We start from the raw sequence: 16,348 nt of genomic DNA, 5'->3' as shown, positions 1-16,348 counted from the left end.
ACAGGTAAGTCACCGGTTACACAGGGGGAGACGCACGGCACGCTACTCAAGTGAGCGGTGGTGCTGGGCAGTCTCCCGTTGGACACAGTGTCATCCCCGGTGTTGCAGGTCGGTTGCAGCTTGGTCATTCAGGCAACCTCCGATACTGACATGGTGAGCGGATCACACTGCAAACCAGGAGGCTACTGCTCCCCGGCATATACACCGTATTCTTGTCCCCGTGAAGATCATCCCAGGCACCATACCTCAGACTGTACTTTTTACCACTTCTTGCTGCCACTACAGCGGGACGCCGCTTTCTGACTAAAAGACTGATATCAAGCATCCAGATTCATTTGGGATCGTGCACGCCAGTGCACCTTATTACTTTTAGTAATATCACTCCTTGGCCTGATATTCACTATCCATTTACCATATCCTGACACATATATCCTATGGTCCTTGAATGGTCAATGCTGATTTGTTTTCATTCCTAACTGATCTGGTAGGATATTGTTTGTTTGTGTGCATGTGCAGGTTTTCCACTCTATATGGTTTAGCCAACTTTGAAAATAAATCATTTTTTATTACATAATATCCACATTGTCTACTAAGTATTTGTTACATATTGTCTTATCATATCATACGTGCTAAACATAGATTAACTCCATACTTGGTTCATAGATACCGCACGTTAGTAATGTTTGCTAGCTGAGCACAGTATATCTTTTTCTCCCCCAGAGTCTATCAGTTCGGAGCTGGCCGCTATGCCCTCAGTGCGCTGCCGGCTGCCGGACTGAGAGGAGGGGGCCCGTGACGGAGACTGCACACAGGCCCCCTCCTCTCTTAAAACGCCCCTGATATAACTGAATGTTTTTACTTCACATTTATTAAATAGTGTCACAGACTGGGGAACTTGGTGTTGTGGACCCGAGCTGGGTTGTAGAGAGTAGTTGGAATTTGGGTGGTTTAATATAATTTCTGCTCATACAGATATGATAGAGACTGTGATATGAGATGTAACTTATAGTCCTCTGTGCAGAGATAACGCAATTGGAAGATACTGAAATGCTGTAAAACAAAGTCACTGAACTTGGAAGATGAACTGTAACGAAGAACTGTAGACATGAAGAAGTAGAACTTGGAAAATAGAATTAAAATCTTCAAATATGAGTCCGGGTTGGAGTTTGCTGGTTGAAGTTGAGAACTTGAATATGACTGAAGAAAGCCGGGTTGGAGTATACTGGATTGCAGTGGTGCACTTTAGTATAACTCTGGAGTGGAGTATGCTGGATTGGAGTGGTGCACTTAAGTATGACTCCGGGCTGGAGTACGCTGGATTGGAGTGATGATCTTGAGTATGACTCCAGGCTGGAGTACGCTGGATTGGAGCACTGTAGTAACAGGAACATGAGTTACACCTGAGGAATGCTGAACAGGCTTAGGCACTGTAGCAAACAGGAACATAGGATTCACACAAGGGGCACAGGAACAAGCGTCATGCTGCGGCAATGGACATTATTGTACTGGCAACTAGCCTGTGTCTCTGGAGGGCCTTTTATACTGTCAGCAGGGCCGGTTCTATGGTTACGCGTGGTACGCGGCCGCGTAAGGCGCCACATAGTGAAGGGCGCCGCGGCCGCGACCATGCAGATTTATTAGAGGCTTACCGCGGTACAGACTGTGTCTCTGTGACACAGCTGCACCGCGTGTGTAGCGCTGACCGGACAGAGTTCAGTCAGCGCTACACAGTGCCAAACACACAGCCGCCGGTGCCGGCAGCTGTGTGTTTGTTTCAGCAGCTGATGAGAGTCTGTCAGACTCTCATCGGCTGCTGCTGCTCCCACTGCGGGAGCCATCTTCCGGCTCACGCAGTGGGTAATGGGAGAGACGTCATGATGTCATGACGTCTCTCCCATAATGCAAAGCGGCCCTGGAGAACGGATGGAGGAGCTGACAGCAGCGGCGGGAGCAGGAGCGGGGGTTCAGGTAAGTGTTTTTTTATTTTTTTATTTTTATTACGTGTGTCTCTACTGGGGGGGCTACAAGGGGGGATTACTACTGGGGGCACTAGAAGGGGGGATTACTACTGGGGGCACTAGAAGGGGGGCTAATACTGGGGGCACTTGAAGGGGGGATTACTACTGGGGACACTACATGGCGGGGGACCTCCACTGGGGGCACAACAATGGGGGGACTACTACAAGGGGGGACTACTAGGGGTGCTACAAGAGGGGGGATTACTACTATGGGCACTACAAGGTTGGGACCACCACTGGGGGCACTATATAAAGGGCAATACTGGGGGTCCTGCATAGGGGGGAAACTACAACTGGGGCCACTGTTTAAAGGGCACTGCATAAGGGGTACCACTATTGGGGGCACTGCATGGGGGGGACTACTACTGGGGGTACTATATAGGGGGCACTGCATAGGGGGACTACTACTGGGGGCACTATATAAGCTTACTACTGGGGGCACAAGGGGCACTCCACAGGGGGGACCACTACTGCGGGCACTGCATAGGGGGGCGCCAAAAAATCTTCTCGCTTACCAAACAATTTGGGCTAGGGCCGGCCCTGACTGTCAGGCAACTGTGGATTGGCTAGAGCCAGCAGAAAGCGTTGTTGACTGGATGCGCACACACCACCTTAATAAGTTCTTGTAACTGAAATATAAATTGTCATATGAACATGCTTTAAAGGAGCCACTAGTCACATAACTACATGAATAATAAATACAATAAAATGTTGGTTACTGAGTAAATATTTATTTCTCATTTCGTAGGTGTGCTGTTTGGTATACTATGCACAGTAATGGCAGTGGTTGCATCACTGATGGGGGGAGTAGTACAGGTAAGTGAGACTAATGTTTCCTGCGGGGCTGTAACCAGTGCTGTTTCGACAATGGTTAGATCTACACTCAGTTACTAGCTGGTAAATTGAGCAATCTGTTTATTAAAAGCTCAATCTAATGAGATCCCCCTGGTGATGATGCATTGGGAATCTACTGTTCAGTTAAAATTCGCACAATGATTTTTCTCAACAAATGACGTTATTATTATTATTATTATTTAAGAGGACATATCTCAGGTAAACATTGCATGCCTCAGTTCTGTGTTATTACCTTGTTGGATAAACTTACAATATTGTCTACACGAATAAGGTCAAGGGGCCTATGTATTAATAATCACGGCAGTCCCACGATTATACAGTCCGTCTCACAATGGACTTTTGACAAAAATGTCCCCGCTATGTACTAACTGTAACTCACAGGGAGAGCGCTAGCGATTACTGCTGCCCCTGCGAGTTACAACTGAGGACGGTGTAAACGAACGAGGTGGCCAAACTCAGATATGCTTAACTTTTGGTACATTGGGATCAGACTGCAGTCCCCATTGATAATAATGAGGAATGAGGTATATATAATATATATATATATATATATATGTGTGTGTATATATAATGTGTAGAAATGTGAATAGTGATGTCACAATGTATTAATGGTAAGAGTGACTGTAATTCCTTTTCCACTATCTGTGTGTCCTATCTATCTATCTATCTATCTATCTATCTATCTATCTATCTATCAAAACAATGTCAATATCCAACTGAAAATATATTATATTGCATAATGTGTTTACACAAACCAATAACATTTTTGAAGGTTTTGCCTATCCATTGATACTACATGTACTAAATCATTCAGCTCATTGAAATGTTTTATACCCACAGGCTGCTCTTAGTATCCACGGGATGGGTGGAGGACCCATGTTAGGATTATTCTCGTTGGGTATTTTGTTCCCATGGACCAATTGGAAGGTAGGTTACAAATCAAATACAATTGCTTCAGTTTGTCAATATTATCATGCAGGATTGAGAAGGGCCTGGAATCCTCCATTAGCTGTAGTATAATTTCTAGGCTATGGGTGTATTTACAAATGTAATGAGCCTGTAGTGCTTAGGCCTACACCCCTCAAGATGAATAGGAGCAAAGGGAGAGAAGGGGGCATGGGCAAGCTACAAAGGGCTATGGCAACATTACATTTGAGGTGTGCCCTGTACTTCAGAAATGTTGGACCACCTTTCACCCCCTACCCTAAAAACAACCCCTCAATGCTAATTCACTTTATTTCCCTTCCTCATCCCCAGTCCTTCTACCCATGTTATTAATCATACATCAAACTTATTCAATACTCCCACTCATGTCACTCATTTCCACCTTCAGTATCCACTCACTCTTTTTCTTAACCATACTTCATCTCATTATCCATCATACTCCTTTATTAGCCACCTCCCCATGTTACCTGTTTACTTACATTATGCAGCAGAAGTGGCAGATAGAATACCGGGTCACCACAGCCTATGATTGACTGGGTGCAGATACTCACTGTGTTAGGTAGAAGAAATGACAGAGAGAGGATGGCACAGCACTTTCAAAGGATATATCTGGCAATGGGCCATGCCCATGGGTACCAACTTTGGGCCCCCATGACCCATGTGCAGTACACACTTTGTACCCATGGTAGTTACATCATTGTTCTATGCAACTCAAGAAGGTAGTATTGTAGCCAGCAGATGATGCAGTGCCTATTATATAACCTCTATAGAAAAGTGCTTCCTATGCTGCTCCATGGCATAATTTATATCATATGTACCACGTACACAAATACATACATACAGTGCTATTCAATACTAGGTTAGGGACGCAGTGGAATCAGTCTATGCTACAGACTATGGTAACCATGCTGTCTAGCAGTGGCATAGAAGGGCACTATGGTTACCTGGGCCAATCTTGCTGCCCACCGCACAAGTGACGCCATTACGTCATGGACACGGCAAATGGAAGAAGCTGAGTGTCAAGTGCATGTTATGGACAAGCCGGTTGGCTTTCCAGGCTGCAAAGTGGTGTTCCAGGCACCCTGCTAGCCAAATGCAGGTGCCCCTGGGGAAGTGAGGGTGCCATCCTTTGGCCTTTTACACTAGGTGGAAGAACTACCTGCACACCCCTAGTTACAGAGCTGCTGCCTAGCTTTAAACACATTGCACTTGCATACCAATGACAGGGGTCTATTTACTAAGCAGTGTTATTAGACAAAGTGAAATGAGATGAGGTACCAGCCAATCAGTTCCCAAGTGCCATGTCACAGACTGTTTTTGAAAAATGACAGTTGGGAGCTGATTGGCTGGTATCTCCTTATCTCCTTTTACTTTGTCTCCTAACACTGCTTAGTAAATAGAGCCCACAGTCATGATAATTAATGCGGAGCATTCGGCATGTTTTTGCCTGTTTAAAAAGTGCCAAATACTGCCTCTTATCAGAAACCAATTCATACATATGCCTGTTCCACTTACAAACATTGGGGCATTCTTATCTACCTTTCATACTGTACTTGTCCTCCAGAAGATGCTTAGGGAAGTTTAACAAGGGGGGTGGGTGGACTTGGTGACATATGTCATCATGTGTGACAGGCAAGACAGATGATTGTGATAAGTGTGATATCACACTCTGACCCACTCAGTCTTTACTGTGGTAGTAGTGGCTTATTGACTATTTTTGTATCATCACAATTCGCAACACATCCCATCTTCTCTTTCTCCATCCAGGTCTGCAATGAAGAAAATCTTCTAAATGGAGTTTCTTAATAAAAGTTATATTACAGGGGGCAGCTAGTTCATAAGTTTAACTGTTTTGCAAAGAGGCAGAAGAACAAATTAAGGCCCTCATTCAGAGCCGTACGCTCTGAGCAGAGCGCACGCTCTGAATGAGGGCCGGCCTCCATGAAAATGGAGCGTCCTCCTGGACGCTCGTATAGCTGTGGGTCACCACCCACAGGCTATACGAGCGTGCAGTTTGATGGCCGCGATGGTCGTGACCATCGCGACCATCGAAACTGCGAGCCGGAGCCTGTGGTTGAGGTTTTCAACCGCAAGCTCCTGAGTGATTTTGGCTCTATCAGAGCCAAAATCACTCCCACTGACATCACTAGTGATGTCAGTGAGCCGGCTTCTGACGGGAGGCGTTCCCGTGGGACTGCCCCCGTCAGGGAGGCACGCCCCCGGCACGCCTATCAAAGGGGGCATGCTGTCAATCAACATCAACAGCACGCCCCCTTTGATCAGACACAACAAGCGAAGGACTTTCCTTCGCTCGGCGCGTCTGGCGCATGCGCACGACGGAGCTCCCTCCGTCGTGCGCATGCTCAGTCCAGAACATCGACCCACTTGCGAGCGAACAGCCGCTCGCGAGTGGGTCTGAATCAGGCCCTAAGTCTTTCTGGTGCACTCTTAAGTAATTAGAATAGAATTATCAAAGAAAAAATGATAACAACATATAATAATACTTAACCTTTAATATTTAATATCATAAAATTGTCCTCAAAGCGTCTTACAGATACACTTCTTACTGTCCGGGATCACCAACAGTAACCAATCGTTAAAAATGTAGTTCCATAGATAATACAATATTATAAAGTTGTGGAGAAAATATTATTCTCTCAAAGTTCCCTTATGTAATCATATGAACAAATATTTGTTAGAGAACCCGAGTAGATACACCACCTTTGTATAATGCAGAAATATTTTATCTCATAAAGTTGCATTCATTAATTATGAGACCAATTCAAGTACATCAAAGGTCTGAACAGCTGTAATTTATGTCTGAATATGTGTGCTCATACATCATATAGTCATAATTCCACTAATGATTAAATCAGAACACATACAATTCATAATAGCCTTTGGCTAATTATTGACGCTGATGTCACAAGTCATACACACTTGGACCAGGTAGAAACATTTTCTCCTGATTTTTAAACTATCGTGTTGCTGTATAACCTGAAACAAAACAGTGTCCCTGAAGTGATAGAATGAGGCATACAAGTTTACTGAACTCAAATTGATATGATAAGTGTTTAACCACTATAATTATTCATACACTTGCTTAGTTACACTATAAACAGCATCATAATCTAATATCGGCTTTATTCATTCTGCAGTTCATTGATCGCAGTAAACGTTTATGGTAATGTTTAAAACCTTCAATATTATTATCATAGCTGTAGGTGAATTGAGGTCATGAGAAGTAATATGCACCTGCTTGATGGAACATTTGCAAGAGATCACAGTCTAATATAAGTGATATCTATTATCCATATATGTAGATACCATGGAGAAAAGTTCAGTGTGCCCCAGAAATAGTAGAAAAGCCTAAGGACAAGCTGTATTATATGCCTTCTGCTTTCCCTTGTCTTATAAATATCAGACAGGGGATGAGAGAGGGGTGAATACTATCCTCCGGGAAACAACAGGTTAAACGCTTCTGCTGTCCCCGCTCCTAACTATCTCTCCTCTGTTGCTGTAAAAGCATTGTAGAGAGAGAGTGTCAGTTGGGCTTAGATGAGAGAGCGCTAGAGTGATAGAGAAAGGAGAGATACCTGGTGCGACAACAGCTGCAATAGTCGGCTACCCGGTTAGTGTCAGCTGGGCTGTAAACAAATGGCCCGTAGTGTATGGCAGTGGTCAGCTGTTCACAGTGTATTGTCTAGGACTGTCTGCATGTGAACAGCCCATTGAATGGATGCGCGTTTCGCCTCTACAGGCTTGGTCACCACCAGATCCATGGAGGAGGTGGCTATTTCCTGCAGACACCTCCTGCTGCATTTGCATTTTAATTGGATGGTATTACACAGCTGCTTCCTTGTGACTGTGCAATACCATCCATCTCTGACTCATGCCCGGGTGTCAGACTAGTATTTGTTTGTTAACCCCGGTGTTGGATATTCATCTGTGTTGGTGTCTGGAGGCGTGTACAGAAAGCTGGCAGGCATAAGGAGACCTCCTGGCATGTAGTGAAGAACACTTCCCTGACTGGGAATCGAACCCGGGTCTCGGCGGAGAGATGCCGGATTGTACCCACTAGACCACCAGGGACATCGGTGTTGAAGACAAGTTGTTATGTGCAATCAGAAGAGAGTGTGGCAGTAGATTGACCAGGCTGATACTGAATTAGTACTGTAGATATAATAATAAAAACACTCTTCTTAATGTAACCGGAAATGCTGGAGTGGTAGATCTTGGCAACATATTCACCAGGCTAAAACTGGGTTGTTGCTGTAGTCCAGGATCCAGGAGCACTCAGACGGTAGCAGGACCGGATGCAGATAAAATACCCGAATGGGCAGTAGGTGATGATACACCAGGAATGGCATCGAATGGAGCAGGAACCACGAACATTCACCATTAGTGAGAATGGTATACACAGGCGAGTGGTAGGTTCAGAAAGCAGGATCAGGTAGGTATTCACTGTGCAACTAGTGGGATTGCTGCCTCAGGCATAGACAGAACTGGATTCAGACCGGACACCGGAATGGATAGTGGATGACGATACCAGTAAGCAACAGGAGCTCAGTATAGCTCACTCAGTAGGAACTGAGATTAGACATTGTACTGGCAATTAGGTAGAGTCAGCAGCTGGGATATATACCCCTGGGTTACCTGGGATTGGCTGAGCAGAGGTGGTATGGTGAGGCTCAGACTATCACATGATTGGCTGTTGCAGACAGGTGATCGGGACTTGTCACTGCAGTACTCTGTAGCAGGCTTAGATCTTGCTTGAGGCCTAGCAGGCCAGGAAACACTGAAGCCTCTGCACTGTGCATCTGGGATGTGATTGAGAATACTGGCAGAATCGATGTGACCCGGCGGCAAGGGAAACAGACCCGGGTTGTGACAGTACCCCCTCCTGAGGAGGGGCCTCAGGACATCTATTTGGCTTCCCAGGAAACTTGGCATGAAAGCTGGAAACAAGACGAGGAGCATTAAAATCTTCAGAACTCACCCAGGATCTCTCCTCAGGACTATGGGTTTCATTCAGAGCCGGTCGCAAGCGCCGATGCGCTCGCAACCAGGTCGATGGTTAGCCCTGCACAAGTGCGGTGGCCGCAAAGCGCGTGCGCAAGCCCTGGAGTGAGAGAGAAACTCTCTCGCTACGGAGCTCTCTACAAAAGGGGCGGCTGTCGATGTTGATCGACAGCTCGCCATGTTTTAAAAGGCGGGCCGGGTGGGTGGTATCCAAATGGAGGCGTTCCTTAAGTAATGCCTACCATTTTGTGGGCGGCCACACTGACATCATCAGTGATGTCAGTGGGGAGTTTCCTGCTTGATCAGAGCAGGAAGCTCCCTGGGGTTTGCGGTTGCTGAGACCCAACCTTAGGGTCTCATCACAAGCCCCGATGGTTGCGATGGTGTTCACCATCGCGAATATCAACCTGGACAGTTGCTAAGCAGTGGGTGCTAACCCATAGCTTAGCTAGCGACCAGGAGGCCGCACTACAAAAAGGAAGCGGCCTCCCTCATTCAGAACGAGCACTCGCTTCTTGCGAGCGCCTCTGAATGAGGGCCTATATCCTTTCCATTGGACCAGATATTGGAGTTTCCCATAACGACATCAGGCATCGACAATGATCTCAATCTCAAATTCAATCCCTCGCTCGGTCTTGACTGGTGGAGGTTTTGGTGGAGAAGATTGGAACCTGTTGAGAATAAAAGGTTTGAGGAGAGACACATGAAGGAATTGGGGATCTTGAGTGATGGAGGAAGCTGTAAATGGTACGCCACTGGATTGATGATCTAGATCACAGGTTCTCAAACTCGGCCCTCAGGACCCCAAACTGTGCATGTTTTCCATGTCTCCACACTGAATCAAGTGAAATAATTAGCTCCACCTGTGGACCTTTTAAAATGTGTCAGTGAGTAATGATTACACCTGTGCACCTGCTGGGTGACCTGCAAAACGTGAACCGTGTGGGGTCCTGAGGACCGAGTTTGAGAAACACTGATCTAGATAATAGGGAATGGACCAATAAAACGAGGAGTGAACTTCATAGATGGAACTCGAAGTCTGATGTTACGTGTGGATTACCAGACATGAATGCCCACTTTAAGATATGTAATGGCCCTCCTTTTTCTGTCAGTAAAGATTTTGTAACGAGCTGAAGATTTTTTCAAAGTGGCATGAACTTCCTTCCAGATGCATGAAAAATATTGCAGAGATGCTTTGGCCGCTGGTACATCAAATGTCGGATGAGACTGAAACTCAGGGATACGAGGATGTTGCCAATAGACTGTTAGGAAGGGAGTGGTTCCAGATGAAGTGTGGTATTTGTTATGGGCGAATTCGGCCCATGGCAGAAAATTAATCCAATCATCCTAAGAGGAAGAAATATACATAAGGAGGAAGGTCTTGAGATCCTGGTCTACCCTCTCATTTTGACCATTGGACTGCGGGTGATACACTATGCAAAACTTTAATTGAATCTGTAAGGAAGAATAGAGAGCTCACCAGAAACGAGCAATGAACTGTGACCCCCTGTCCGAACTTATTTCTTTGGCTAGACCATGGAGACGAAATATTTCAGTAATGAAGAGCTGAGAGAGACGTGGAGCAGAAGGTAATTCTGATAGAGGTATAAAGTGTGTCATCTTCGAAAGCCTGTCGACTACAACCCATATGTTGTAAATCCCTTGGAGACCGGAAGGTTAGTAATAAAATCAAATCCATAGATGTATGGGTCCATGGTTGTAGTGGAATGGGCAGAGGCTGTACTAGTCCAACAGGCAGTTGGCGAGAAATCTTATGCTGGGCACACTGAGAGCATAAGGATACAAACTCTTCTACATCAGATCGCATGGAAGGCCACCAATAGGATCTTTTGATAAGTTCCAGAGTCTTTTGACACCTGTCATCTGTATGGCCAGAGAACTTGGAGGCATGAGCCCATAGTAGTAGCTGTTTACGAGGTTCAGGGGACACAAAAGTTTTCTCTAGAGGAGGTGTAACCACATCAGTAGCAGCAAACACAGTAGGGTTTAACATAGGATATTGTTCAGGAGCTTCTGCTTCGTCCTCTGGGTTCAAGGACAGAGATAAGGCATCTGCCTTACAGTTGCGAGAGCCAGGACGGAAGGAAATTTTTAAATCGGGAGAAGAACAACACCCACCGGGCTTGTCTGGGCATGAGGCATTGGACAGTCTTTAGAAACTGCAGATTTTTGTGGTCGGTGAATACCAATATTGGGAAACTGGCACCTCCCAGCAGGTAACGCCATTCTTCAAAGGCCAGTTTGATGACTAAGACTTCTTTCTCACCAATGGGGTAGTTTTTTTCAGCAGGTAAGAACTTTTGGAGAAAAATCCACATGGGTGTAGTTTTTCTTCAGATCTCTGAGATAACACTGCCCCTACACCTTCAGAGGTTGCGTCCACCTCATGAATAAAAGGTTGAGTGACGTCAGGTTGGCAGAGTACTGGAGCAGAAATAGCTGGAAGGCCGATTTTGCTTCTGGAGCCCAATGCATTGGGTTGGCACCCTTATGGGTTAATGCAGAGATAGGAGCTGCCAAGGTAGAAAATCCATTGATACATTTCCTATAGTAGTTGGCGAAACCAGAAATCTTTGAATGGATTTTAAGGAATTGGGGTCAGCCCAGGAAAGTACTGCTTGAACCTTTTCAGGATCCATCTTGAGGCTGGTACCTGAAATGATGTATCCTACAAAAGGAATGTCTGGTACTTCGAACACACATTTTTAAATTTTACAATAAAGCTGGTTAGTATGAAGTCTTCGGAGGACTTCTTTCACTTGGTCATGATGAGTAACAAGATCATTGGAAAATATAAGGCTATCATCCAGGTATACAACCACTGAGTGGTACAGGAGGTCACGAAAACTGATTTCATGGAATATTGAAATATGGCTGGGGCGTTGCTGAGACCAAAGGGCATGACGAGGTATTCATAGTGTTCTCTAGTGTTGAATGCTATTTTCCATTAGTCACCTAAGCAAATACAGATTAAATTGTATGCACCCCTTAGATCCAATATCGTTAAGACAGTAGACCCCTTCACCTTATCAAAGAGCTCTGTGATCACTTGTAATGGGTAGCGATTCTTGATGGTGATTTCATTGAGTCCCCTATAATCAATACAGGGGTCTTCTTTCTTAATGAAGAAAAACCCTGCACCGGCAGGAGAAGATGAAGGTCGAATTAATCCTTTGGCAAGATTCTCTTTGATGTACTCGGTCATTGATTTCGTCTCTGGCATGGATAATGGATAAGTCCGACGTCGGGGAGGCATTTTTCCAGGTAGTAACTCTATTGGACAATCCCATTCCCTGTGGCAGAATGTCAGCCACCTGTTTGCTGAAGACGTCCAGATAAGAATGATATTGGGATGGTACAGTAGTTTTTCAGCCAGGTATCAGAGACACGGATGGGGACCACTTTCTCCAGACATGCTTTAGCACAGTTCTTACCCCAAGACAGGATATGCATTTTAGACCACTTGACCTGACCGTTGTGCTTCTGTAGCCAAGGAAGTCCGAGTACAATAGCATGGGTAGCCTTAGGAATAAAAAGAAATGACATTTCTTCAGAGTGCAATGTTCCTACTTAGAGTTTAACAGTTGACATGCAGTCAGTGATGGAGCCATGAGGAATCAGACTGCCATCCACAACCGACAGTGATATTGGATGGGACAAAGTCACAGTGGGTATCTGATGCTTGATGACATAGCTGTGTATTATAAAGTTCTCAGCAGAACCAGAATCCAGGAGACCAGAAAGAGAATAAAGTTTATTGGCAAGAATAAGAGTCACAGGAATCACAGAGTCAAGTGGTTGAGAAGAGGATTGTATTCCTCCTACTCTTTTCCCTCTCGTAGAAATTAGGAGTGACCATTTCCTAGTCGTTTGGTACAAGAAGAAATCAGATGTCCAACTTCACCACAATATAAACATAATTTCAAGTGATGTCGTCTTTGACGTTCTTCAGGCGAGAGACGGGACCTACCAATTTGCATGGGCTCCGTATCAGGTGTGGAATTTTTAACAGGAGTAGAAGAAATCCCCTTGCTTTTGCTTCTTACACCAGAACGCTCTTGGAGGCGTAAGTCAATTTTGATGCACAAGGAAATAATGCCTTCCAATTTGGATGGTAGATCGCTGGTTGCCAATTCATCCTAAATTCGGTCAGAAACTCCATTCCAGAAAGTGGCTATAAGAGCTTCCTCATTCCATTGCACTTCAGATGCTAAAGTCTGAAATTGAATCACATATTGGCCCATAGATTTACTGCCCTGGTGTAGCTGTAATATGTCTCTGGATGCTGACGTAGATCTTCCAGGCTCGTCAAATATCTTACAGAAGGTGGTAAAGTCATTATAAACAGACAGTAGTGCATCAGATCATTCCCATAATGGGGATACCCAATCCAGAGCTGGACCCAGGAGCAGGGATACAATATAAGCAATCTTGATTTTGTCAGATGGAATACTGGCAGGTTGCAAAGTAAAGTGCACATCACATTTGTTTAAACACCTGCAACATAACTTGGGGTTCCCGTCAAATTTTTTAGAAGTTGGTAGGTGAAGTCTAGGTGTTGGAGGAACAATGGATGCAGGAGGGGTAGTAACACCAGGTCCTGCGGTAGAATTTAGGATCATATCCTGACAGGTGGAGATTTCCTAAAGACCTTGCCCCAGCTGGCAACTTGTTACTTCCAGACCCTCCAGACATCCCGCAATATTGCTGAGGAAGTCCAGTGTAAGATGAATTCCTTCAGCCGGATCCATGTGGCCAGTACAAACTGTCAGACTAGTATGTATTTGTGAACTCGGTGTTGGATATTCATCTGTGTTGGTGTCTGGTGGCTTGTATAGAACGCTGGCAGGCCTTAGGAGACCTCCTGGCATGTAGTGAAAACACTTCCCTGACCGGGAATCGAAACCGGGTCTCGGCGGAGAGATGCTGGATCATACCCACTAGACCAACAGGGATGTCTGTGCTGAAGACAAGTTGTTATGTGTAATCAGAGGAGAGTGTGGCAATAGATTGACCAGGCTGATACTGGATTAGTACTGTAGATATAATAATAAAAACACTCTTCTTACTGTAACCGGAAATGCTGGAGTGGTAGATCTTGGCAACGTATTCACATGGCTGAAACTGGGTTGTCGCTGTAGTCCAGGATAAAGGAGCACTCAGATGGTAGCAGGACTGGATGCAGACAAAACACCGGAATGGGTAGTAGGTGGTGATACCAGGAACGGCATCGAATGGAGCAGGAAACAGGAACACTCACCAAGTAGTGAGAATGGTATACAGTACACAGGTGAGTTGTAGGTTTGGATGACAAGATCAAGTAGGTATTCACTGTGCAACTAGTGGGGTAGCTGCCTCAGGCATAGACAGATCTGGATTCAGATTTATTTCTTCATGTACTCCATGCGCTCAGCATAAATCTTTGCATCAAGCCTCAGCTGGTGAGTTGTTGCCCCTGCCTATTCCATCACGTCCGTGGACTCATCTCTCCTTGGACTTTGTAACTGCTTTGCCGAGTTCTCAGGGTTACACTACCATCTGGGTCATGGTTGACCGATTTTCGAAAATGGTCCATTATGTACCTCTAAAGAAACTGCCTACTGCTTCGGATTTAGCTCATCTTTTCATCCAGCACATATTCCGTCTTCACGGACTTCCTGCCGAAATAGTCTCAGATCGGAGTGCTAAATTTGTGGCAAGATTTTGGAGAGCTCTGTGTTCTGTTCTGCAAGTAAAGCTAAACTTCTCCACAGCCTATCATCCACAAAGCAATGGATCCACAGAGAGTCAATCAATACCTTGAGACTTTCTTTAGAATTTTTATGTCATCATCTCCGAACAATTTGGTCCGATTTGCTGCCCTGGGCTGAAATTGTGCATAATGCCTCCTATCACTCTTCCACAAACCAAACTCCGTTCCAGGTTGTTTGCGGTCTCCATCCTCGAGTACCTGAGTTCCAAAGTCTGCCTGTTTTTGATGTGCCAGCAGTGGATGATACTGTACGGAGATTTGCATCAATATGGGCTCAAGTGCATACTGTTTTGGAACAAACGTCCTCTCGCTAGTTGGAGACCAGGTTTGGTTATCCACCGGAACCTACGGCTCAGAGCACCTTCAATGAAGTTTGCCCCACGTTTCATCGGACCCTTCTCCATCACCGAAGTAATCAACCCTGTGGCTTATTGCCTTCAGCATACCTAAAAGTTGCCAATTCCTTCCACATTTCCTTACTTAAACCATTAATCCTAAACAAATTCCTCAAAGTTCTCCCTGTTCCCCCTCGTATCCAGACTGAAAGAGGTGTAGAATTCGAAGTCTCCCAGGTTCTGGATTCTCGTGTCCACAGGGGTTGACTGCAGTACCTTCTAGATTGGAAGGGTTACGGCCCAGAAGAATGCTGTTGGACTGATGCCCGGGACATCCATGCTCCTGCACTCGTCAGGAAATTCCATGCTGTCCATTCTGAAAAGCCTGGTGAGTGTCCTGAGGCTACCCATAAGGGGGGGGGGAGTACTGTCATGACCAGGGTTTCTTGGCATGCCGGCCGGCATGTAATACCTGTGAGGACGCTATGGCGAGGGGTGTCTGGTGGTGGCGCTGGTGTCTGGCAGGGTGCTCTGGCTGTGCGTATTCCTATGCGGGCACGCTGTCACTCTGGTCTGGTTAGGCCTGGTGGTGCTTCCGTTCCGCTCTGGTATGGGCGCCGCCATCCTGCCTCCTTGCATGTGACCTAGTCGCCCTATCCTGGTGTGTCACATGCTCTCTCTGTTGGCACTGGGTATTTAAGGTAGTGCAGAGCTTCCTTTCATTGCCAGTGCAAAGTGTTTCTCAACGAGAGCTGAGAGAGAGTTCCTCTGCTCATTCACCTGTCTGTTGGGATCATTACCTAGCCTGCTTCACCCTGCCTATTCCAGCCCCGCTGCATTCTTCTGCCTCCTCCATTGCCTCTCCCTTGACCTGAGTACCTGTGTCAGCTGTTACCCTGCACCTTGCCTCCACTTGCATTTCCTCTGGACATTATTTCTTCAGCCTTCAATTCATTTCAGCCTTACAAAACCTGGAATTCTGGACTGCCTTCTGTTATCACTACCTGGACTTTTTTCCATTGCCTCACTACAGTTCCCAAGTGCACTTTAGTGCTATACCCAGACTTTTTGTTTTGCCACATTCATGTCTGTCACACTCATTAAAAACTCCATGTTTATTTTTAAATCTGCTTCAGTGTCTGCTCCTATTACCACCCCGGGCCCAGAACAAAACCAGAACCTCACAATTGCCTGTCTACAAGTTGTTGTCGATCTTTTGACTTCCTATCTAAATAGTGTAGATCTTTTAATCCACACCCCTTTCATATTGCCTTTATGTCTAGTAGAGTGTAGTGTAGAGTGTAGTGTAGTCCAGATGACCAATGGGAGACTGAGATGTTGCAAACAAGTAAGCTTTTATTCCAGGCTTGAAAAGGCAGAGCCAGTGTAATGGCTTTTTT

General features: G+C 45.6%; 1 protein-coding gene across 1 annotated transcript in view; it reads left to right on the top strand.

Annotated features, from left to right (window-relative positions):
* LOC148525806 (sodium-coupled monocarboxylate transporter 2-like) overlaps positions 1 to 16,348 on the top strand; it is a 107,415-nt gene that overhangs the window by 80,738 nt on the left and 10,329 nt on the right. The window contains exons 10-11 of the mRNA XM_088470461.1: positions 2,767 to 2,834; positions 3,714 to 3,800. Coding sequence (XP_088326587.1) covers positions 2,767 to 2,834; positions 3,714 to 3,800 — 155 coding nt within the window. The remainder of the gene's footprint in view (positions 1 to 2,766; positions 2,835 to 3,713; positions 3,801 to 16,348) is intronic.

Source organism: Taudactylus pleione, unplaced genomic scaffold (genome assembly GCF_031769625.1).
Source record: "Taudactylus pleione unplaced genomic scaffold, aTauple2 ptg000100l, whole genome shotgun sequence".
In the NCBI taxonomy this organism is placed as follows: Eukaryota; Metazoa; Chordata; class Amphibia; order Anura; family Myobatrachidae; genus Taudactylus; species Taudactylus pleione.
This window is presented reverse-complemented; position numbering and strand designations above follow the sequence as displayed.